This window comes from Poecilia latipinna, unplaced genomic scaffold (genome assembly GCF_001443285.1).
Source record: "Poecilia latipinna isolate Pla-1442-1.1 unplaced genomic scaffold, P_latipinna-1.0 Scaffold1531, whole genome shotgun sequence".
In the NCBI taxonomy this organism is placed as follows: Eukaryota; Metazoa; Chordata; class Actinopteri; order Cyprinodontiformes; family Poeciliidae; genus Poecilia; species Poecilia latipinna.
The window spans coordinates 81,602-104,396 of NW_015114147.1; the positions used below are offsets into that span (position 1 = coordinate 81,602).

General features: G+C 38.6%; 1 protein-coding gene across 2 annotated transcripts in view; it reads left to right on the plus strand.

Annotated features, from left to right (window-relative positions):
* chka (choline kinase alpha) overlaps positions 1-22,795 on the plus strand; it is a 26,783-nt gene extending 3,988 nt beyond the window's left edge. Inside the window, exons 2-12 of one of the 2 annotated variants that reach the window (XM_015058310.1) lie at positions 1,122-1,230; positions 4,784-4,837; positions 14,302-14,415; positions 17,147-17,280; positions 18,056-18,160; positions 18,552-18,610; positions 18,749-18,836; positions 21,228-21,336; positions 21,416-21,522; positions 21,641-21,722; positions 22,283-22,795. In XM_015058310.1, the coding sequence (XP_014913796.1) occupies positions 1,122-1,230; positions 4,784-4,837; positions 14,302-14,415; positions 17,147-17,280; positions 18,056-18,160; positions 18,552-18,610; positions 18,749-18,836; positions 21,228-21,336; positions 21,416-21,522; positions 21,641-21,722; positions 22,283-22,342 (1,021 nt within the window). In that variant the 3' untranslated portion in view covers positions 22,343-22,795. The remainder of the gene's footprint in view (positions 1-1,121; positions 1,231-4,783; positions 4,838-14,301; positions 14,416-17,146; positions 17,281-18,055; positions 18,161-18,551; positions 18,611-18,748; positions 18,837-21,227; positions 21,337-21,415; positions 21,523-21,640; positions 21,723-22,282) is intronic. The other variant, XM_015058311.1, reaches the window with a different exon arrangement.

Genomic DNA, 22,795 nt, shown 5'->3' on the forward strand with positions numbered 1-22,795 from the left:
CCCCACAAACCTTTTTAATTTCAAAGTAAATCCAAAAAAAATCCCCCATTTGAAAGTTCCGGATGTGACGTTTAGGTAATTTTTTTTTTTTTTTTTTGGAAAGGTTATGCTGCTGTAAATTGTAAATTTCAGGTGTTTAATTCAGTAAAACTAGTCATTCAGCAATCCTTATTTAACCTCAAATGTGCTTTTAGATGTTGCTATTGAGAGATGAGTTTTTCAATTTATTCTAAGAAGGGTTGAATGGCAAAGTTTGGATGGAAACGGGTAGCTATAAATTCTGCAAAAAATTAAGCTTAAATGTTTGATTTAAATCTAAAAGCAATACGAAATGAACATTTCTGGCAGTTTCCTGTTAAACTGATTCAGATGTTGACTTAAGGATTCCTAATTGAATAAAACTGATCATCTTTATTTTTACCAGAAGATGAAGCGCTACATATACTTAAGGCACTTGGTTCTTGATCAGTGGTCTCCTTTTTACTGTTTATTCACAAGAATTTCACTCACAGCAACCTAATACTGTTTTTTTTTTTTTTTTTTTTTTTTAGAAATGTTATCTAAATCTTTAATTTGAAGCCATATTAGGCCACATTTGCAGACTTGGAGACAGATATTTACTCCAAACAGACATTTAGAGAGAAACAGGAGTAATTTAGTTATTTTTCTTTAGTTAGGGTCCAAATTCAATATTTATGCTCCTTTTGGAAGTTTCAGACGTCTATCTTGAGCTATTTTTGGGGGGACATCGATAAAGATGTTCCTCTCTGTTTTGTCTACAGCTTCAAACAGGTCTTGACTTGCTGAGCTAGAGTTGCAAATTTATACTTAAGTTGAAGTAGTGCCAGCGCAGACTTCTGTCTTCTCTAGACTTCTGTCTTCACTACATCCTGATAAAACAAGTTGCTGCTCTCCTTCCGTCTCACACAGGAAATGTGTGGGTTTCTGTTCTGGATATTATAAATAGATCTGCTGCAGCTCAGAAGCTAATACTGTTTGAACTGGTCACATTAAACATAAGCAGGAGCTTCATCAGAACCTGAAGAAAACATGGACATTGATCACTATGAAGCACTGTCACACTCATTGCATGTCTGTTTTTTTTGTTTTTTTCTCTCCAGAGGTGGTCTGAGCAACAAGCTCTTTCTGTGCAGCCTCCCCGACTCCCTAGGCTCGGTCGGGGACGAGCCGAGGAGCATCCTGCTGCGCCTCTATGGGGCCATCCTGCAGGTGGGAGTTGTTTCAGTCTATCAACCATAAGCCAAAAAGTAGGTCAGACTCATCAGGATGTAAAACTAAGAAAGTAGTTCCCTGTCAGTGTGTTTAGTTTTTGTTTTGTTTTATTTTCTACACACAACTAAGAACCGAAATGTAGAATACATACCTAAATCCTCTTTGAAGTAAAACCGTCAAACTGTTTGCCGTTATCTCAGAGATGACTCATGTAACAGGGGTCAGTGTGATGTGTCAGTACCACCATCAAAGGTTGCTGTTGTGTGTGCGCCTGTAGTTCATATGCCTGTGTTAGAGTATGCATACATGTGTAGTAGTTATGCCTTCACGTGTGTGTGCGTGTGTGCGTGCGCGCGTTAGCCATTGTTGTACATAGTGATGTACCCCCATGGCTGTACATGCATGTGTTCTTTGCCGTAGGCTTCCCAAAGGAGCGTGCCTTGGGCACTCTTGTTCCCAGGTGAACCCACCAAAAAACACGGTACAGTATGAGATCTCTGAAATCTCAGCCTAATATAAAGATGTAACACACACTCATGTAGCACAGCGCCAGGAAGACATAGAGTGGAGAGAAAACAAAAAAGCTGCAAGCTGTATATCTTCCCCCGCCCCCCCGCGCTCTAAATCCCTGCCTTGTGATTTCTACTTTTGAAGATGTCAGCTTAATTTTTGTAAGTAGGGGACAGAGTGGAGGTCTTGGCAATGCCTGCACGTCAGCAGATCCCTCAGCTAAAGAGAGAACGATCTGGCTTCCAAATGCATCACACCTTGTGCGATTTACAGTCACTGGAAAAATAAAGCTATGAAGTATGAACAGTGATGGCATAGTTACTTTGAAAAGGTAACTTTAATCGGATTACTGATTACTCCTTGAAAAAGTAACTTAGTTAGATTACTGATTACTTGAGTTGGAAAGTAACAAAGTTACATTAAAAGTAACTTTTTTTTAGTTACTTTCAGCAGCTGCTAACAACAAATTACATTGATCTCTGCCAATACTTAATTGCAAGTTATTTTATAATGGTAACATCAACAATGTGTCTCCACTTATAAGGTTGAACTGAAGGGGAGATTGTTTAATGGTTACAACAGTACAAAAAAAACTTTAGTAATTTTTGCGTGTTTTTGTGTGTTCCAGTATATTCTGGAAAACTATAAATAGGATTTTAGACCCTCACTCTCCCACACTCCCCCCCCCCCAGCCTCGAGGTTCTGGGTATACGGCCCTGTGTTTGCTGTCAGAGCGCAGCGCTACTTCTGCTGCTCCACAACTCGGATGTCCCGCTGCACACATTTGTGACACTTATGTTAATATTAATAATTATAATGGCGTTTAGTTGCACAAGTTTACGGACACGTTCATTGCGCCTTTCATATTGGTCTCGGTGTTTGCAGTTCTCTGGAGCGCAACGAGAAGCTCGACGAAATTCAGAGGTAATATATTAATTTGACACGAACAAAGACACAGCGGGACGGATGATCCAGGAAATGATGGACAGGGAGAGGAAATAAAATTAAATTACAAAAGAAAATGGTCACGCAAAGTGATTTCGATAAGTAACTGTAGTCTGACTACTGGATTTGAAATAGCAACGCGTTAGATTACTCGTTACTTAAAAAGAGTGGTCTGTATTCACAGAGTATGAATACAGTCATGTGAAAAATGAAAGGCCAACACAAAATCCAGGTGGGGCAATTTTTCACTGCAATCAATTGAACCAGTCTGCTTCCCTGGTTAAAGCTTTTGCTCTCCGACAGATTATCTCAGGCTTCCCTCTACAATAATTTGACTAATAGAGGAGCTCATTGTTAGGACACCTCCTGCAAGCTGCCCTGCTCCTGTGACTCCAACTCAAGCCCAAATAATCATCTCTCCTCCTCCGAGCATGAGAGTTAGCATGAGTTGTTTTAGGACAGTTAGATTTCATTTCCTTTTCTCCAAAGATGGTGCCGTGAAGTATCTCCAACATGTCTCGTCTGTCTCAGAGACATTGATCCCAAGGCAAACTTTGCTAACTTGAGTGCTAAAGCTTTTGTCCAAACAAGCCATACTTGTTTTATTAACTTTAACATTTAACTTGCTAACTGAGGCCTGGAAAGCCTGCAAAAATCGTTTGCAATTTTTCTGAGCTTTGCACAGCGTGGCCTTGAGGTGCGAAGGGTGGCATTTGCTTGTATATTCACTTAAAGGAAGATTGGCCACCATCTTAAATGGTTTTCAATAGGGCTGCCCAATATTGGCAAAAAAAAAAAATTAAATTGCAATATCTAGTATTCCAACGATGCTTTTTAAAATCATCATCACCCTCTATAAGCTGTAACCTCTCAGTCACTAAGATCTAGATCAGATATGAGAGTGAAAGTTCATCCACTAAGCTACATTAGTTATTAGTAAACAGAGTTTTAATATAATGTTACCTGAAATATCATAGCAAAGTCAAATATTGCAGTTCATTGCAGCTGTAATAATGCATACATTGAAACTGCAAGCAACTGTCGGCTGATGGATTTCAAACTGATAAAACTCCTGTTTTTACGGAGCGGTCACTCTTGTCATTCAGTCCAGTTAGTCAGCATCACCTCTTTGCTCCTCTGAGAGCAAACAGGGTTCACTTAGTTTACCCGGTGATTGTATTGACAGTAATGGAAACTTTTTCCCACGTCTGTATTCTCGCCCGACACCGTTACATGCTGAGTCCACGGATTCATAATGCCTCACTCGTCTTGTAGCACGGATGCTGGTGAGAAAACTCCTGCAGAGATAAACTCCAGTTGGTCGCAATGATTTCATAGGATGAACGATAAAGGCTGAAGGACTTTGAGACGTCAGGACAACATTGACTAGTGACCTGCTGGCGTTTTTCTGATTTGTAGAGAAAAAAACAAACAAACAAAAAGAAACGCTGTTTGCAATAAAAGAAAAAAAAAAAGACAAAGATGTCGGCTGCCTTTTAAGGCAAGTTATACCCCAGCTCACATTAACCGCTGACTTAATGAGAGCTGCATTAAGTTATTAACTTGCATCTGCGTAATTACTAATGGGTGTGTAAACAGTGTTTATTGCTCGGGATGTCTGAACGAGCTGAACCACTGCGTCCTTCACCAAGGTAACCGCAGCCTTCTCCACTGTCTCACAGCAGGAATTAGCGGCATCTAATCAAAAAGCTAATATGATTAAAGAAGACAGACGTCCATGTTTAAGTGCCCGGCCACTAATGATTAAACCAGCTTTGACTGCACTGGAGACTGGGTTTCTCAGCAGTGAAGACATGCAACGCTGGACTAGAAGAAAGTTAAATTGTTGACAGTAAACATTTGGCACTCGTTTCTCTCTCTGGGCTGACGTGTCAGTGTCACGTCAGCCCAGACGTGTACAAGGATAGCGAAAAGGAAGATGAGCTGTTTTAATGTCTTAAAGACTTGGTGTGTGTTTGAACTCATACTGTACTGTTCGTACTGTAGGGGTGGTCAGGGTTTTTAGCTGATGATGCTGCATGGTTGGCTTCGCCTTTATTCATGGATAGTTCTTTCCTTTTTCTCTTGTTGATAGATGTCCTGTAATAAAGGGGACTCCCGACAGTCAAACAAAGAGAATCACTTCCAAGTAAGTAACTGATGATGGTGCTGCCGTACATTTTGTTTCCCTGTCCTCAAAAGATGGTCCACAACAGAGCAAACCCACACAAGGATGTTCCAGCCTCTCCTTGGTGTGTGTGTGTGTGTGTGAACACATCTATAAACTGTTTTAATCCCTTTGAATTTACTTTTTATTTTTTTATTTATGGGGATTCACAGAGAAATCAGTGGATATCTTGAACTTACACTAATGTGTTGATGCCCTTTTTTTTTTTTTTTTTTTTTTTTCCCTAAATCACATTACAACCACAAACTCCAATGTACTTTATTGGGCCTTTATGTAACAAACCAGATGTCTGAAACTCCAGTCAAAGGCCAAGGCCTGGTCATTAACTAATCATGCGATTCAGGTGTGTTGAAGCAGGGACACTTCAGGAAGTTGCAGGAAACTGGCACTCGAGCGCTGGAGTTTCAGACCCCTGTAAGAGACTATAACACAGTAACTCCTAATTGTGAAGTGAAAGGAAAATGGCTTTTTAATAAGTTTTGCACAGAAAAATCTGAAAAGTGTTCTGCACATTTTGTATTCAACTCCTTTATTCTGCAAGAAATAAAATACGGTGCCACCATGCCACCAACTCCTCTCTGAAGTCTCTTTGTAGAGTCAGCTTGCATATAATTTAATCCCAGAATAAATACAATGTTTTGTTTTGAAGGCTTTAGTAATTTTTGTTTTTTTTGTGAAAATTAGTGAGCAAGCAGCATGATGAAGACAAAGGGACACAGTGGGCAACTCGGAGACGTTCTGGAAAAGCTTAAAGAAGGATTAGACTATAAAACAACTTGAGATTTTTCCATTTTACAGAGCTTTTTTCCAAACTATCACCTGAAACTAGGAACTATACCGTGAACAAACTCGACTTGGAGCTAGGTCAACTATTCGTAAGATAAGGAGCATGAAAAGTTGAACGAAGTGCTCTGCTAAGAAAAGACCAAAATGTAACAAAAAAAAAACAAACAAACAAACAAACATGAAGATGCAATGTGAATCATGCTTAGTATCATGCTTTTGGGAATGTTCTTCCTCTTCAGGAACAAGAAGAACTGCTCAGAGTTAATGGGAAGTTGCGAAAATAACTAAGGCAGCAAAACACTTGAGAAAATGTTTTGTGTCTGGGATTTTTTTTTTGGTTTTGGGTTTTGCTTATCAATTCCGTGTTCCTTGGGTAAAAACATCTGGGTGTGGCACTATAAATGGGGTAAAAGGACAGTTCCACACAGCTTTTCCTTCCACTTCACAATCATGCACTTCGTGATGGTCAGTTGCATCAAGGGGTGGGAAGACCTTTGCAAGGCACTGTAAGTTCACAATAGATTTACCTCCTGCCTGCTCCTCTGGTGTCCTGGCACGGCATGACTCTTAAAAACAAAGTTGAGAAATGTTTTTGATCCATCCCATTGTTTTCCACCCGCTCTGTTTCAACCAGTTAAATCCTAAACATTGGAGTTGTGCTTCATTTCAAAGCACAAAGCCAACTTAGCTGTGACAGTCATGTTGCCCGAAAGGTTCACGCCGTCGGACAACACGGCGGCGAAGTTTTGTGTCTTCAAACGAAGAGTACACATAAAGCAAAGCAGGATACTCTTTTCATGACTTGTAGAACTTATTGCTCTGACTACTAAGTTTTAAAAAATTAGGGGATTCAATCACAAAAATAGGCAAAACTGTTTCATTCATATGTCCTTACTGAACAATATCTCATGTTTTTTTTTAACCCATTTTTGAGATTCTTTACAATTTTTTTAAGTGATCTTGATCAGTAGTTCTGCAGCCTTTCTGAAGTTTGATTGTTTTTGTTGCTTTTTATGAATTTTCTGTGCAGTTTTCTTCTTTTTACATTTCTAATTCTGAAATACCTTTCACAAACATTAATCTACAGCTTTCTTTAAATGTTTCTTTACCAGAAATCTCCTGCCTCGCTGATGCCTTTTTACAATTTTTTTAAACGTTGAAAAAAGTTTTTCTTCAGCCTTTCTTTATTATTTCTGTCTTTTCTTTGCATCGTTGTTGTATAAATATGGAGGATTTGTTCACAGTTTAGGTTTTTTTTACCATAAGCATAGACAATGTGGGAATTGTAGTTATTTTGAGCTCTGTTAAATTTTTATTGACAGAATATTGTGCAGTATATGCAAAAAAAAAAAAAATGAGGGAAGTGGGGAAAAACAGAAGCCTAAAATATAACAAGTTTATAAACATTGTCTTAAAGCCTTGCCTTCAAAAAATACAAAACAAATTCAGCAACTTGACAGGACCTAAGAGAAAAGGGTTATCAACCAAAAATATCATTTTCTATACAAAGAAATAAGGTTTATCCAAGACCTTTTTTGCATTACTTTAAGTAATTTTCTTTAAAATAGGCAATTGTGCAGGATTTCCATGAGCTTTAATATGTTTTGCTTTTCCATGCCGCTGTATGTTCTTAACTATTGTTGCCTTCAAAGTCTGCAATGCAACCCAGTTCCAGAATATCTGATCCAATTCAGCATCTCAGCAGACAAACAATGTGTTTATAAACTTTGAAAATCTAAATTATTAAAGGGTTTATGATGCATGGAGATTATTTACCCAAACTCATACTGAGCTTAATACTATCCTCTAAAAAGTAGACGAGATGCACAGTTTATATCAGGGTTCATGTACAATGATTATTTAAACCTTACACAAACTCCACTATCAGGATGACTCCAGTCCAGCTAATGAACCTCGATGAGTCACACTAAATTCCTAGTCAAAGCAACATGTACAACAGGACTTTTCCTTTATGCAGACCTCAGACCCACTGACCTGGAAAATGCTCGATCTTGCAACCCATCATGTGATTGTGACCTCTGAGCTGCATCCCGGAAAGCTAAACAATGACTCTTGGTCATGTGGTCGTGTTGAGGTCATCAGTCAGTTAACTATCATTACCACACTGCCATCTTTCCTTAACGATTACTGCTTCACCTCGGCGGCTTCCTTGGACTTTAATCCGGGTTAATGCAGAGCTGACCCTGTGTCGGTGGCTGGGTCCAGCTTTCCTAACAATGCTGTCTGGTCAAGGTAGATCCGATCTGGATTAGAGCGAGAGGGAAGACGTCACTGCGGTACATTAGCCTCTAACATACATTCTTAAAACCCAAGGGACGGAGACGCAGAGAGATTGTGCTTATGATAGTAAACAAAGGAGACTCTTAACCACTTAAATGTTGCTCTTATTAATAGGTATCACAAGGTTATTCAACCCTTTTCCTGTTTACCTCATCCCGTGTTGCACATCATGGTTTTACAGTTTATTCTAAATATAAACTAAATTCCTGTTTTGTTTCATAATGTGCGGAAACCACAATGTTCTGTTTATTCAGTCAGTCTTATTTACAGTTGACACAAAAAAAATGTTAAAATACCATGATGTGCTTTTTTGTAAACTCAGCATATTATGAAAAATGTAGCCCTTTATGTTATGGAAACATGGTCGCCCTTTTTGAGACTGGAGAAAACTCAGGTTTTTAAGTAGAGGGCCACTTAATAATTTAGTGTTAATTTTAGACCAATTCAATCAATAACTTGCATCCCTACTGTCATTGGTCATCGTCCGTATAGGCTGAATAAAACATTGCACAATATGCAGCCTTGTTCAGTACTTGAGGTTTTATCCCATTGATGGATTTTAACCCCCAAATTATTTGTGAATATTTCACCACTTTGCAGAATCCTTTGTGTAAAATATCTGAAGGAAAATGCAGCTTGGGAAACTGAAATACCACATGCTCCACACGCTATTGATAGCATTTTCAAAGCAGTCAATCAAGAAGCAACGTTTATTTTCCTTGGTGCTGATTGGCTGTAGCTCTAAAGACCAACTCTGTTTGATATAAAGGAGACTGTGGCGTTAGGGCTAAGACGGTTTTTACTGTGTGTATTAATACATATCAAGATATAGCTGATGTTTGAAATAGTAAAATAAGCAATCATAAGTTTTTAGAGTGGGTATTAAGTATTTTATCTATTTGCGAATGACTATTATCCCTGTCCACCGCAAATACCAGTGATTCATTCTATGCTCTTAGAATACAATGAATTGTTTAAGTATCCCATTTTATTTTGAAAAGAATGCTCTTGTGGGTAAATGAATAGACATTGTGTAACTTCATGAGATGTGTTAAGTGGTCGTTTTAGTTCTTGTTAGTGTTGTGGTTGCTTTTGACAGATAAATGGAAAAAATGTGTCGCAGTCTTCCCGCTCTGTTCAGATATATTTGACTGGTCATTAGTGCCGCCCCCATGACTGGATTATTTACACACACGGCAGGGGGAGATAAGCATCGAGGTCAGAGCAGCAGCTATTGGCAGCCCTCGATTCACCTGCGACATCTTTCCGAGATCAGCCGCGAAATACTTCAGAGCAGAGAAGCAGCACTGAAGCGTGTCCAGCGTAACAATTTGCAATCAAAGCAGGAGAAAACCCTGCATCGAATCCAATATGTTTGGGGGGATAATGACATGAGTGGGAGTCAAGCAGAGGATGCCAGCTTTACTACAGGAAGTGTGTGTTTCCGGTCTAGCTTCAGGAAGCCATGGGTGGAAGGTCTTTGCTAGAAATTGTGAAACTCACTTGCCTCTGAGTCACAAGAAGCCTCAGTGGCCTCAAATGTATTCTTAGCTGACGGTTCAACGTATGAAGAGAAAGTGAGATGAATTCAACAGTCCAACAACGCTGACATTAAAAATGGGTCAGGGGAAACGAAACGGAGGTTGATGGAGGACAGCAGTGGCGTCAGACAGTCAATATGTCAACATGGTTCAGTCAGTCTGGCTTCGCTGCTTCCTAAAGTCCAAAACAAATGGCTTATCCACAAAGTTAAAGGTCTGTAGCATAAACGTCTGCTCAAAATGTTTTCTATTACATTGCTGTTAATTTAAACTTACATTTTTTATGTAATTTGCTGAAATTGCTTTTAAATAGACTTTTGTTTTTAAATAATTGAGTTATGAACAAGGAATGTTCAAAAAAACGGTTGTATTGTGAAAAAAATACATATATTTAACAAAGAAACGTTACAGGCCACAATAAAATGCAAAATAAGCACATTAACAAATATTGATTTAAATATAACAAAATCACTCACAATTTTGTTAGGTGAATTGTTGTCCTTCCACTTCACAATGATTCATTACTTATCATTAGCCTATTCCATGAAATACAACAGAGAGTGTGGTTACAATGTGACAAAATGTGCAAAACTAGAGTTAAATATACTTTCGCAAGGCACATAAATTGATTTTTATAATATCTAAGAGCAGGACTGGAAAAATGAAGACATGGAGATGCAGATGTGGTAGTAAGATCAAGTTTCAGAAGAAAAGGAGAGGAGTGTTCTCAGCTTGTCCCAGTAAACAAAAATCATTCACACAGGGGGATGTAATTTTTGAAAATGGTTGTTTTCAAGACTTTAGAAAATATCACACACATATTAAGTATTAGCTTAGCTTATTAAGACATTAAATTACTTTTTGCCTGGCATAGAATTAATGTAAATTAAATTGAAGTGCTCCTCCTACAGAAATCTTTCACTCTTAGCTAGACATTGGTATAAAACATTGGTAAAAATAGCAGAAGATATTGGATTTAGCTTCTGTGGAGAGAGCTTATTTACTGGAGTCTTTACAAGTGCTTTGGATGTAGACTTCCTGTCAGCTGGTTTGTCATCTGGCAGTATTTGTGTCAAGATGATTATGGTAATGTGCATAATTCACGTTGGAGATTTGAAAGCACATGGGATCAGCATTCTGCAGATAAGTCCTTATATAACCACAGGGAATATTGTTTGAGCAAAGGAAACAGGGTGAGCTGCAGAATCATCTGTTCTGCATAAACGGCGAGTCATTTTAGATGCATTCACGATGCCCTACATGTATCTAAACTGTTCTTATAATAACCAGAGAATATGCCATGCTCTCTCTCAATATACAACAGTTTAAAGAAAGTCTCTAAGCTAAAGTCTTTCTTTGTCATAAAAAAAAAATATATATATATATATATATATATATATATAACCTCTCTGAGCAGCACATTTAGTGCTGAGTTTCTGTGTTGGCGCTTCAGAGCAGTGTTGTTATTCTGAGGTCCATCACAGTTTGGATCCAAGCATCTCAGCTATGTTTTCCTTGAGCCGGTTTCCTGCTGAACAATCTGTGTGAAACACATTCCCCTTTTTAATGTGCCAAAGATCACAAGTCATACAGCCAAACGCATGACTATTGGTGTTTTGTTGTCTTCCATACTAGTGTTACATCAATATGCAGCATTTCTTTTTCCTACCACTCGAAGCTCCAGTAAAAACAGATAAAAAAAAAATATCTAAGAGTTTAATTCCTTTGCATCTGTGAAACTAAATTTAGAAAGCTAATATTAAAATAGTCAAAAAAAATTCTACAAATTTCTACAAAGATCCAACAGGTTTATACAAGATAGATATATATTTGATATAAGGAGGTTATTAAACATTGATTGACAAGGAACAAAGTTACATACAGAGATATGGAGAAGGTCTGACAGAGTCGAGTGGGATTATCTCTTCTCAGCCCTGGCAAGGTTTGGATTTGGCTCTAATTTTATTTTACCAGTAAGATTATTATGTATACACACCCAGGCCTCATTATGGGCATATAATCAAAATCCTCTCACTTTAAGGAGTCTCATATAATCAATGGAAACTTTAAGGGATTCACTGTGTTCAAGACGGATTTATCCAAAGGACCTTTGTTCCTTCTGACCAACTGTGAGATTTTTTTCCAAGTTTCTACTAGTCCGCCATTTTGTAAAAAGGATGTTCTCATCCTTCAATGGGCGTCCCCGGGAAAATGAGGTGAATTTTGTAATTCTAAAGGATCCACGGTGAAATTAAGAAATTGGAAACAAAAGAACCCACCATTTTATTTTAACCTGCTACATGATATAATGAAACATGTCCAATTAGGAAATATAATATTATTGAGATGCAGGGCAAAGTCGACACCTCCTGTGTCACATGGCAACCTTTCATAGATCATGTTAATAAATAAAGATATGGGAATAATTAGATATTTCACCTCTCCCACCACCATTCCCATACACAAGCACACAAACACACACTTCCATTTTGTTATATCTCCAGCCCTTTTTTAATTGTTTGATCTTCAGAAAATACTCATTTTTTTATTGTTTGTTTCTCATTGTCCTGTCAGATTGTTTTTTGAAGCAAAATTTATCCTAAAGTGGACCAAGAGAAGTGACTTTGTTGTTCATTTTTATTGTTGTGCACATCGCTTGTGTGTCACAGTTAAGGCCGTACCAGAAACACAAGACAAGGTTCCGGGCCGGCTGTGGACTTTTACATGAAAAAAAAACAGTGATTAATTGCATTAAAATGCTTAATGGATTAAAATCTATGTAAATTAACATGCTGAAATCCTGTCCATACTGTTAAATAGGATTGTCTTTGTTATTTTCTACAGATTCAGCCAAATAAATAGGATCAAATTGTGTGTTTATGACAGACCACTAAATATCAGAGGATGCAAATAAAAAATGGTTGTGTTCTAAAATGTTCGTGACATGGAGAAACGGCTATGTGGGGTTCAATTCCTGACCCTCAGATCTTTGCTGTATGTCTTCATTCAGTTTATTAGCCTTTTTTTTATATACAAGTTATTAATAGTTCTGAATTATAGGGGCAAACATGTTGTGTTCACTCCAATACCCAATGCCTTTCTTAAAACAGAGTAAGGCCCTGGGGTGAACAAAAGCATCTACTTTGCACAGTACAGTATGTGCTGATAGACTACCCATAAATACAGTGTTAAATGTCAGTGGTATTGTTCAACAGGACAAATCTCTTCCAAGCTTAGTCATAAACTTGTTCAACTTTTATTTTTGCCAAATTTAAATCCTTTTGTTTTAGTAACCTACCTAGAATAGGTCAAGAGTTAACTCTTGCAAGCAGTCTGACAAATGTAAAAGTTGATGGAATACTTTGTCAAGGCACTGTACCACAAAGTATCATGACTCACGCGAGAATGTGAGACATTTTTTCTATTAAACTTGAGCTCCTGCTGGACTCTTGATAGGAAGTCCCAGCATGAGACTTTTGTGTATCTGCAAGACAGAGTGAGAAAGACTAAGCAGTCCTTCCTGCTTGGGCAGCTTCAACAGCGACTACTCCTCCGAGACTGCCAAGTCCTGAGAGAGTTTAATCTACCTCTTGTCTTCCCCTCTGCACCCTGGCAGGCAAACCCAAACACATTTTTTTTCTGCTTTAGAGTCGCCCATCCATGTTATCCACTCCAAAACTTGCTTTAAAACCTTTTTCAGGCATGCCTTTCACCCTGGGAATGCTTTGGCATTTCACATGTCACTCATCAAATCCTGGCCTTTTAAAGCAACTTTTGTGGTACTTAAAAATTTTAAACTATTCACAATTTGCTTTTCTCAGTTTTACTTGATGCAGGCAGGGCAAATGTATTTGTACAGCAAATTTCAGAAATTAGGAAGGTCGAAGTGTTTCACATGACGGAAACATGAAACGTCAAACACAAAATCATTACATTGCAATGTAATGAAAAGTTGGAAAACAAACTAAAATTAAGATGTTTTAGTTATTAGTGAAAGACAACACTAAAAATACTTTTTTCCTCGATTTGGAGGAACTGTAGGTTTCAGCATTTTTGTAGTTTTCAAATGATTATCAAATGAATGTTTCTTTTCCATGTGTGGTTCTAGGCTTAGTAAACTAGAACCAGAGCACCTAAGTGGTCTGAAAGGTCAATGCAACAGAAATAGATCTTTTTTGCGTTTGGTGCAAAACCATTTGGTGATTTATAAACTAACAAAAGCATTATATTTTTTAAGTCTAGAACTGGGGTGATGTGCTTTATTTTCTTAGTTTTAGTGAGAACACGAGCAGCAGCAGCATTCTGGATCAGCTGCAGATGTCTGACTTCTTAATAGATATCTGAAGACACTGTTGCATAAATCAAATGCAACTAAAGATAAATATAAGAATGCGTTTGTCATGATATTACTGGGACATTTGTTCTTTAATCCTGGAAACGTATTTGATAGAAGGCTGACTTTGTAATTATCTTTATATGTCTCAGAAGGTTCAGGACTGGGTCCATCCAGATGTTGAGCCTGATCACGAGTTTCTGTGTGCTGACTCTTGTTTGTTCTTGTTTAGATCCAAAAGAATTACTTGTGTTTTTATTCAGCTGAAGAAAATTATGGCACACTGTGAAAAATTCACCACTTTGCCATTGACTGGTTCTATGCCAGTACTTGAACGGGTTTCATAGTCACCTGGTGACATTGCAATGAGCTGCTCTTATGTTATAGAACTAAAAAAAAAAAAGAACATAATCGATGGTGTGAGCCTTTCCCAGACGTGAAGAGTTTTACGTTGTCTGTTGCAGGGAGCAGAGGCCATGGTTCTGGAGAGCGTGATGTTCGCCATCCTGGCTGAGAGGGAGCTGGGTCCGAAACTCTACGGCATTTTCCCTCAGGGCCGCCTGGAGCAGTATGTCCCCGTAAGTCAACATGCTTTTGTGTGCAAGTACAGTCCCTGTGATTGTCTAAGAAAATAACGTAAAAAATAACTTCCAACGCATTAGCCAGATTTTGGGGTATTAATCTCTCAGCTATATTTCAGCTGAATGCTCTCCTTTTGTCAATGTAAAACCAAATACTGAGAAATTGCTGAGCTGTAAGGCTGGCTTTAAAATGATGTACATTTGTCCATCAGCAGGTCTCCTATCACCAAGAAGCCATAACCATGATTTACCTCTTTCTAGCATTAGCTGTAAAGTTGCAAGCGGCAGGTGGAGGAAGAGGATTTAACTTATCTTTTTGGCTGCATTTAATGCCGACAGAGAAAAAATGTTCAAACATGTCCAGATTAGAAGTTCAAATTCAACATGTTGCCCAAGTACTGATACCCCTTAAATTTATTTTGACAAGTGATACAATTTCAAATAGTTCATTTATTATGTTAGTATTTCATGGTAAAAGAGACCAACACAAAGTAGGGGAAAATTGCAAAGTGGAAAATGAAACATAATTTTAGTTTTTTGTTATATATGTTTACATGATTGTATTCATCTAATTCCTCTTTAAAGTCACCAAACTAATATATAAACTTCACTAGAACACTAAAACGGCATCATGAAGCCCGAGGAACACAGCAAACGCAGCAGCGGTAAAGTTGTTCAGTTCTTCGTCCAAAATTGGAGCAGGTATGGAGGAACTGTCAACTTACCAAGTAACTAACAGAGGATGCAGGGAGAGCATCAATTGTAGCTTTTTGGCAAAAGAAGAAATTGCCATTGTTCAAAGAAAGATGTCCTATTTCCAGTTTTCAACACAGTATGAAGAAGACACGGGTACAACAAGTTGCTTAGGTCAAATGAGAGGACAGTTTTACTTTTTAGCTTCTGTGAAAACTTTAATATATTATATATGAAAGTAATCTTATAAGTAACTCACTGGAGAAGCATGGACCTAAGATTCTTTTTCATAACTGAGCACAAAAATGAGTTAACGAAATCTCCAGCAGGTAAAGGTAATTCTATTTATATAGCACATTTTCAGCAACAAGACAATACAAAGTGCTTATTTAACATGCATGTCATTGTTTAGTTTTTGGAATTCGTGGCTTTATATTAGGACCTCTTTGGATGAGTTTCAGTAAAGCTCACAGAGGACATTGGTGCATAACTGTGTGTTTCCCAGTAAAAGCACAATATTGAGCAGATGTTATAAGTAAGTAAAATAAAACTGGTATTTGCTCTTCACCAAGTTTGAGGTATGGCTTAAAACAAGGCTGAGTGTTGCTGACTCAGTGTGGGAAACATTGATCCGTAATGGAAAGAGCCGACATTGCAACGGAAAAGTGTTTTCTTGACAGAAACGAGGTCGATCGACTCAAAGAATTGATAGTTTATGGATCTCTTAATTTATTTTTCCCCCATGTTTTGTTTCTGGGAAATATTTTGGATGTCTTAAAATATTTAGGATGCCAGAAAACTTACTAAGCCTGGTGGTATTGGCGTCAGGCAAGTCCATCAGCAGCTCACCGTGTTTTTATTTAAAAAAAAATTAAATATTTGACAGGATAGTCAAAATATGACATCTTATGTTATTTGAAGACATTATTGGTGACTCTTAAACACCTAGCATAGTATTAAAAAAGAGGCAAACAAAAAATAAGTCGAATGAATATGCATGGCGACTGTGGCTCTGTGGGTAGAGTAGTCGTCTTGCGATCGGAAGGTTGTTGGTTTGATTCCAGCTTCCTCCTGCCACATGTCGATGTGCCCTTGGGCAAGGCACTTAACACCAAATTGCCTACCAAGCTGTGTATAAGTTTGTGAGTGCGAATGGGTGAATGTGACTCTAGTGTAAAGCACTTTGAGTGGTCAAAAATGATTGGATAAAGTGCTATATAAGTTCAGTCCATTTACCATATCAGCAATTTCTGCACTTCACTTAACTCCCAATTAAGTAATTAGCAAGTGGATCTTAAAGCAGTAAGTAATGCTGGTCACATTCAGAGCTACTTAGACCTTCAAAGGCCCCATAAAGAATTTTAACATTTTTATGGAGAATGATGGTATTATTAATGAATGGTTTCAGCTTAAATAAATACAATAGTTTAAATTGTTTAACATTTAAATTTCGGATTTAAAGGAGTTGGCAAGTTTTCTTTGTAAAAGTGCAAATAATATTCTTAATAGTTTGATTATTGTGTTACCATGTCAACAAATCATGATGCTATGAGCTAAATCTTTGTGTTTGAGCTTGGTTTGTTCACAAATACCTCCCCAGCAAATAACCAATTATCAGTGATTGCTTTTAAAGCTTAAGCTTGTCCCGCTCTTTCAGATTCCACCAAGTCTATTTTGCGGTGCCGATGTTTTTAACAGGAACACGGGGCCCCTAAAGTATGTTCTGCTCAAGACCCTATAGAACCGAGGGCCAGCCCTGGTCACATTTAAAAGTATTGGTGTGGTATTGTGATTTGTTTTTAACCTTTTTTTTTATTTGCGAGGAATACTAGATGAAAAAGACGTGTTCATGGTTGACTAGCAGCTTGTTTGGATTAACTTTATCAGTTTGCAAGTGCAGACACAGAGCCAAGCGTGTGTCAAGGCGCGCATTGAGTGCCACAGTGTGTGAGATGTAAACGCTTACAATAAACTGGGGGAAATCCTATTATAGTTGTGAGTTTAGTTGTAATAGAAAAATATTCTGACGTTACAGAGCCGTAAACTGGACACCTGTGAGCTAAGCGACCCCAGCATCTCCGCTGAGGTGGCCCAGAAGATGGCCAGGTTCCACGGGATGAGGATGCCCTTCAACAAGGAGCCAAAGTGGCTGTTTGGGACCATGGAGAAGTGAGTCACTCAGGCCTCTTTGTCGCCATTCAATTAATCAGCCTTTGAAGAGTTTGGTTATTCAGTAACCTAGGGTTTTTCCATGATAACATGTGGCACTGCTGATAAGTTATTGATATATCAGATATCAGCTTATCGAGAAGCTTTCCCCTCTGAAGTGCTTTCACAATGTCTGCTGTGTTACATCAGCTTTAAGTCTGCTGGAGGAAATGAGGGCTGTTGCTTCATTCCTTTGAGGAGTCCTGTAGGCACCTATAATCTGCTTTTATCTCTCTTATTCTGTCATGCTGCAGTTTGACCTTTCACGTGAAAACTTTCACATCAACAGAGAAATACGGGTTTTCCAGATGCATATCGGAAAACTGCCATGAGAGAAACTGTTAAACTATTCTTAAAAAAAAAACCTGTCCCCATCCAATGAAAAATTATGCCTGTTACGCAGAGCAAGCTATTGCAGAAATAAGGATTTTTGCCCACAGGAAGCACTAATGCAAACGTTTAAGTATCACAATTCTAATAAATAAAGAGTAAAATAGATTTGATTACATAAACTTGCACATTTGTAGACAAGTGCTAAGTAAAATGTCTGATAAAACATTTGTGTTTTTGACGTCATGACTTAATTTTAAAGACTAGATCAAAAACACAAAATCCCAGCAACAATTTCAGAATCGGCCCCGTCTCACTTCAACAATATAAAATAAGTGTCTCGCCTAAGTATTTCAAGTCAAAATAAAGTTTTTGATAACTGCTCATGCCATTTTTTTTCCACCAGGTACCTGAGCCAAGTCATGAGGCTGAACTTCACCAGAGAGTCCCATCTGCGCCGCTTCAACAGCATGCTCGCCTACAACCTGCCGCAAGAGATGGAAACGCTAAAGTAAGCTATCAAGATCACAAATTCATGGAACCTGTGGATGCACACCTTTAAAACGGAGCTAACTGATGATGCGTCCTGATGTAATGTTGCAAAAGGGCAACAAAACATTTAAGAAGCACACGAGACTATAATTCAAATACTCTTTGTTCAACAAACATGCGAAAACATGACTCTAAAATCTAAAACCGAGGTGAAAAGGCTGTAAAGCTTTTTTTCAGCCATATGAGCAGTGAAAAGTGACCTGAAGCTTTCAGTAACAGATGATTAAATAACATCTGGATAAACAGATTGGGAACCTTAAGCATACAGTGGTAATCTATGTTAATTTCCCTGGATAAACACTTCGCCATCCTAGCATTGAAGTGGCTCTTCTTTTTTTACGTGTGACCAGGTTGCTGCTGGAGTCCACACACTCCCCTGTGGTGTTCTGCCACAATGACTGCCAAGAAGGTAAAACACACACACACACACACACACACACACACACACACACACACACACACACACACACTGTTTGTCTTTACTCTGTATCTGTTTGTTTTGGTCCTTTTCAGAGGAACTAAATTTTGCTTCTCGGGTTGCTTGTAGGAAACATCCTGCTGCTGAAGGGCCGCCACAGCTCAGACAAACAGAAACTGATGCTGATTGACTTTGAATACAGCAGCTACAACTACAGGTACTAAAGGAGCAACATTATGCAAAACAAATATAAAAAAAACACAATACAGAACTGATTAAATGCATGCTGTGATTATAATGTTAATTTCTGAACGGCATTATGAATCTTGGCCGTTCTGGCTTTCCATGATTCCACCTCTCACTCTCCTTTACTGAAGCACATCTCATTATAAATAGTGAAAATGTCTTTAAAACTCCTATAAAATACCACATCTGATTTGTCTTCCATTACTTTGGTGTGGAGTGCTTTAGTGGTGACTGTATTGTTTATCTTACTTAGGCTTCTCTTATGTTTCTGGAATAGATATGTTACACCCTTAAAGTGTGGGAAATTAAGTCAAAGGAAAACGTGAAAGAAATTCATAAAGTCAATAACTTTGTTTCTGTTTGGAGAAAAAATAAAAAGCAGTATAAATATAGAAAAGTCGCTTACTAAGGAGACTGTCATGGAAGTTAAAATATTACGCCATCCATTCATCCTTTTTGACTTATGTAACATACTTATTACACCTGAAGGTAAAATAGTCACTCGATTGTTCTGTGAAATGTCACCGTGCCTGGAAAATACATAATGCTGCCCTTTAATAAGAATGATTCGAAACGAAGGTACAAAATCTTTTTTTTTTTCTACAAACTGCAAATCTCCAATTACCCATCCTCCTTCCAGTAACTCTCCTCCCATTTGACCTTCTGTCCAATGGAAATGAGATGAGCTCTGCTTGCAGTCTGCTCTAGTGAGGGACAAAACCAAAGTCAGAGACAGCAGGAGGAGAGAGAAATCAGGCCGTGTAGTTTCATCAATATTTGTTGACTCTGGCCCTTGTAACTCGGTCTGTTAAAGTATTCACTGCAGCTGTTACGTAATCGCAGTTCTGCAGATTACTGCAGATTACTTCAGATTGGAGAGAACAGAAAGACCTATGAGTTTGACTTTGAGACATGATGGTGCAGTGAATTTCCACTGCTGTTAATCTAAAGGAGCACTTTTTTTTTTAAAGTGTGGGTGCATTTGTCACCTTATAGGTCCATTTTTCTAAAAAAGAAAAAAAAAAGTACTGTTTTTGGGCTAGGCTTTAGCTTTAGGACTAAAGTGTGAATTGAGTTTAGAATAGGTTTAGGGCTTGGCATGTACCGGTACTGGTTGGGTCTAGGCTAAGGTTCAGGGTCACGCTACAGGAGTTAATGAAAAATGAATGGAATTCAATGCAAAATCCTTGTGACGATAGGAAACCTACTTGTGTGTGTGGGTGTGTGCGTGGGTGGGTGAGTGTGTTTGTGTATGTGTGTGAATTCCTCAGCGGCTCATTTATGGGAAATGGAGTAGATCACAGGGAACTCCCACCACCTCCCACCAAACTTCAGCCTATCCCCTGCGAATGTTGCACAGCAGACACGTGACCTCTTGGTGCTGGCCCACCATTGCGCTCACTCTGACCCTTACTGGGGGTGTTTGGGTTTTTTTTTTAGGTCTTGGCTGATAGGCATTGGCTCGAAAAGACAGCAGAAGGGGAGACCAGCCCCATTTGGCACCTCCCAACAGAGCAAAGGGAGACTTTGAGACGAAAACAATTCTGATACAGTCCTGATAAAATGTGTGGGAAAGTATATCTGCTGCAGCTCAAGAGGCCACTGTTTCTTCCCAAAACTTATTGTGGCAAGTCAGAAAGAAATGCCTCTCTATTTATTTTTAGAATGTTCTAGACATCTGGAGATATTAAAACTGTTCAGAATGAACATTTTCTGATCATTTAAGATTCTTAAAGCAGTAAACACAAACTGCTATCGAAGCTTTAGAGAATGGGAGCAGAGTTAGTTTAATCTACTTGGGACTGATTCATCAAACACAATGAGAAAACAAAAGGAAGCACTAGAGTAAACATGTTTTAAGTAAACCAAGGAACTTGTGCTTTCAACACACTTAACCTTTTGTTTACTTGGCCTGTTTCAGAGGCTCCTGCAGAAAGAACAGAAAGTGGAAAAAAATATATTATTGCTATTCTAATGCAATCTTTTTAAATAAATCCAATACAGGACGACCTTTTGAATAAATAAAACATGTGTTCTCAATCCTAATGCAGACCTTTCTGTAGATGTTAGACAGACATAAAATAGTGTCGACATTATTAAAAAGACATTATGTGTGTTGTTCACTGAGTTTTTATCAAGTAGGAAGTAAAGTGAGATATTAACAGCTTTAACAACAATAACAACTGCAAATAATTCAAACGGACTCAAAATGTCCTATAATATATTTATTGTGAACTGTGCGCTTTATGAATAAACCAAACTGAATTGAAAATTCAGACAGAAGCAAACGGAACAAAGAGGATCCATTCTTTATCAAGACGCATTAACCCTTAAACCACCCCTCTGTCTGTTTGCATTGCAGAGGCTTTGACATCGGCAACCATTTCTGCGAGTGGATGTATGACTACACCTGCGAAGAGTTTCCCTTCTTCAAAGTTGATACCCAGAACTACCCTTCAAAGGCCCAGCAGGTCCGCGTCGGCTCGCTTCTGCCTCGTGCATTTCGTTCTCGACGGATGATTAACCGATGTGAATGTGTTTTGTGGGCAGCTTCACTTCATCGAGAGCTACCTGCGCGAGTCCGACCAGGGCTTTGACAACCTGAGCGAAGAGCACCAGATGAAGCTGAAAGAGGAGCTGTATGTGGAGGTCAACAGGTGAGTTTAGTGTCTAACCTGACTGGCATGAAGGTAATACTTTCAAAGTGTGTTTTTTTTTTGTTTGTTTTTTTCTAAGAAGTGCAAAAACTTGCTCTGTGTTTGTTTCTGTGGGTAGGTTCTCACTTGCATCTCACTTCTTTTGGGGCTTGTGGTCCATCATCCAAGCGAGACTCTCCACCATTGAGTTTGGATACCTGGTGAGCCTTTTCTGTTAATGTACAGGGATAAAAGTTGGCTTCTCTACATGTTGTTGTTTTTCATTGTCGTCGGCGTGTTTGTTATGTGCAAATGGCAGCAAGCACTGTGTCAACACCTTGAGTTGAGACGAGGACAGAGTCCATCAGAGCAGGTTATCATGATAGCCGGACAGGATGTGTACAGATATTTAAAACCCTTGAATCCAAACATATTGATGTCAAAAAAAAATAAAAAAGGAGTAGTTATCAACTATGCTACTTTTTTTTATTTTTAAACACCATATCAAAGTAACTAAAATGTTGCATCCCACTGCACTTGATGTTGCTAAAATTTGAACATTTTGAACAGCACAGTAGTTTGGAATGCTTCAGAAAAAAGGTCACGGACTCTTTCTGTCGGAATCTCAGGATTTTTAAAATCGTTTGATTCATTCGGGATGGACTGGTGTTGTATTCCCACAGGACAAGCAAATAAATAAGCAAACTATTCAAAAGTTAAAAACTCAAACCACTGCAAAGCTCATCGCCATGTGTTCATGAATGCTTGATTGTAATTGCAGGAGTACGCCCAGGCCAGGTTTGACGCCTACTTCCAGCAGAAGATGATCTGGGCCGCCTAATGCAGCAGGCGACTGGGTGATTAGACAACACATTGAGCCAAAATGTCAGCAAGAGGACACAAAAAGCTGAAAAAAAAGATTTAAAGATCCACGCTTTACCTACTCTCCCCATCTTTAAAGGGGATTTTGCTGCCTCGTGTTGGTGTTTTGTCGACCAACGCCAAAACTTAATCCAGTGGCTAGGCTCTTGAGTTTACACCTCCAAATCAGTCGCAGCTCAAAGTTTACAATGTAGCTACACAAAGGCCAACCGAAAAAGGAAAGGCACTGACTTCTACTAACCTTCATTGCCGCTCAGATGTCCTCTCTGCTTCTGCTGGACCGTACCGCTAGCATGATGGATTTGAGTAGGTGAACGGCAGACTTGGGGTTACTGCTAGAGCGGAAACGTTAACATTGCATCAATGTGTATGTATAGATCATTCTCTGAAGGAGATGCTCTATGGGAAGGAA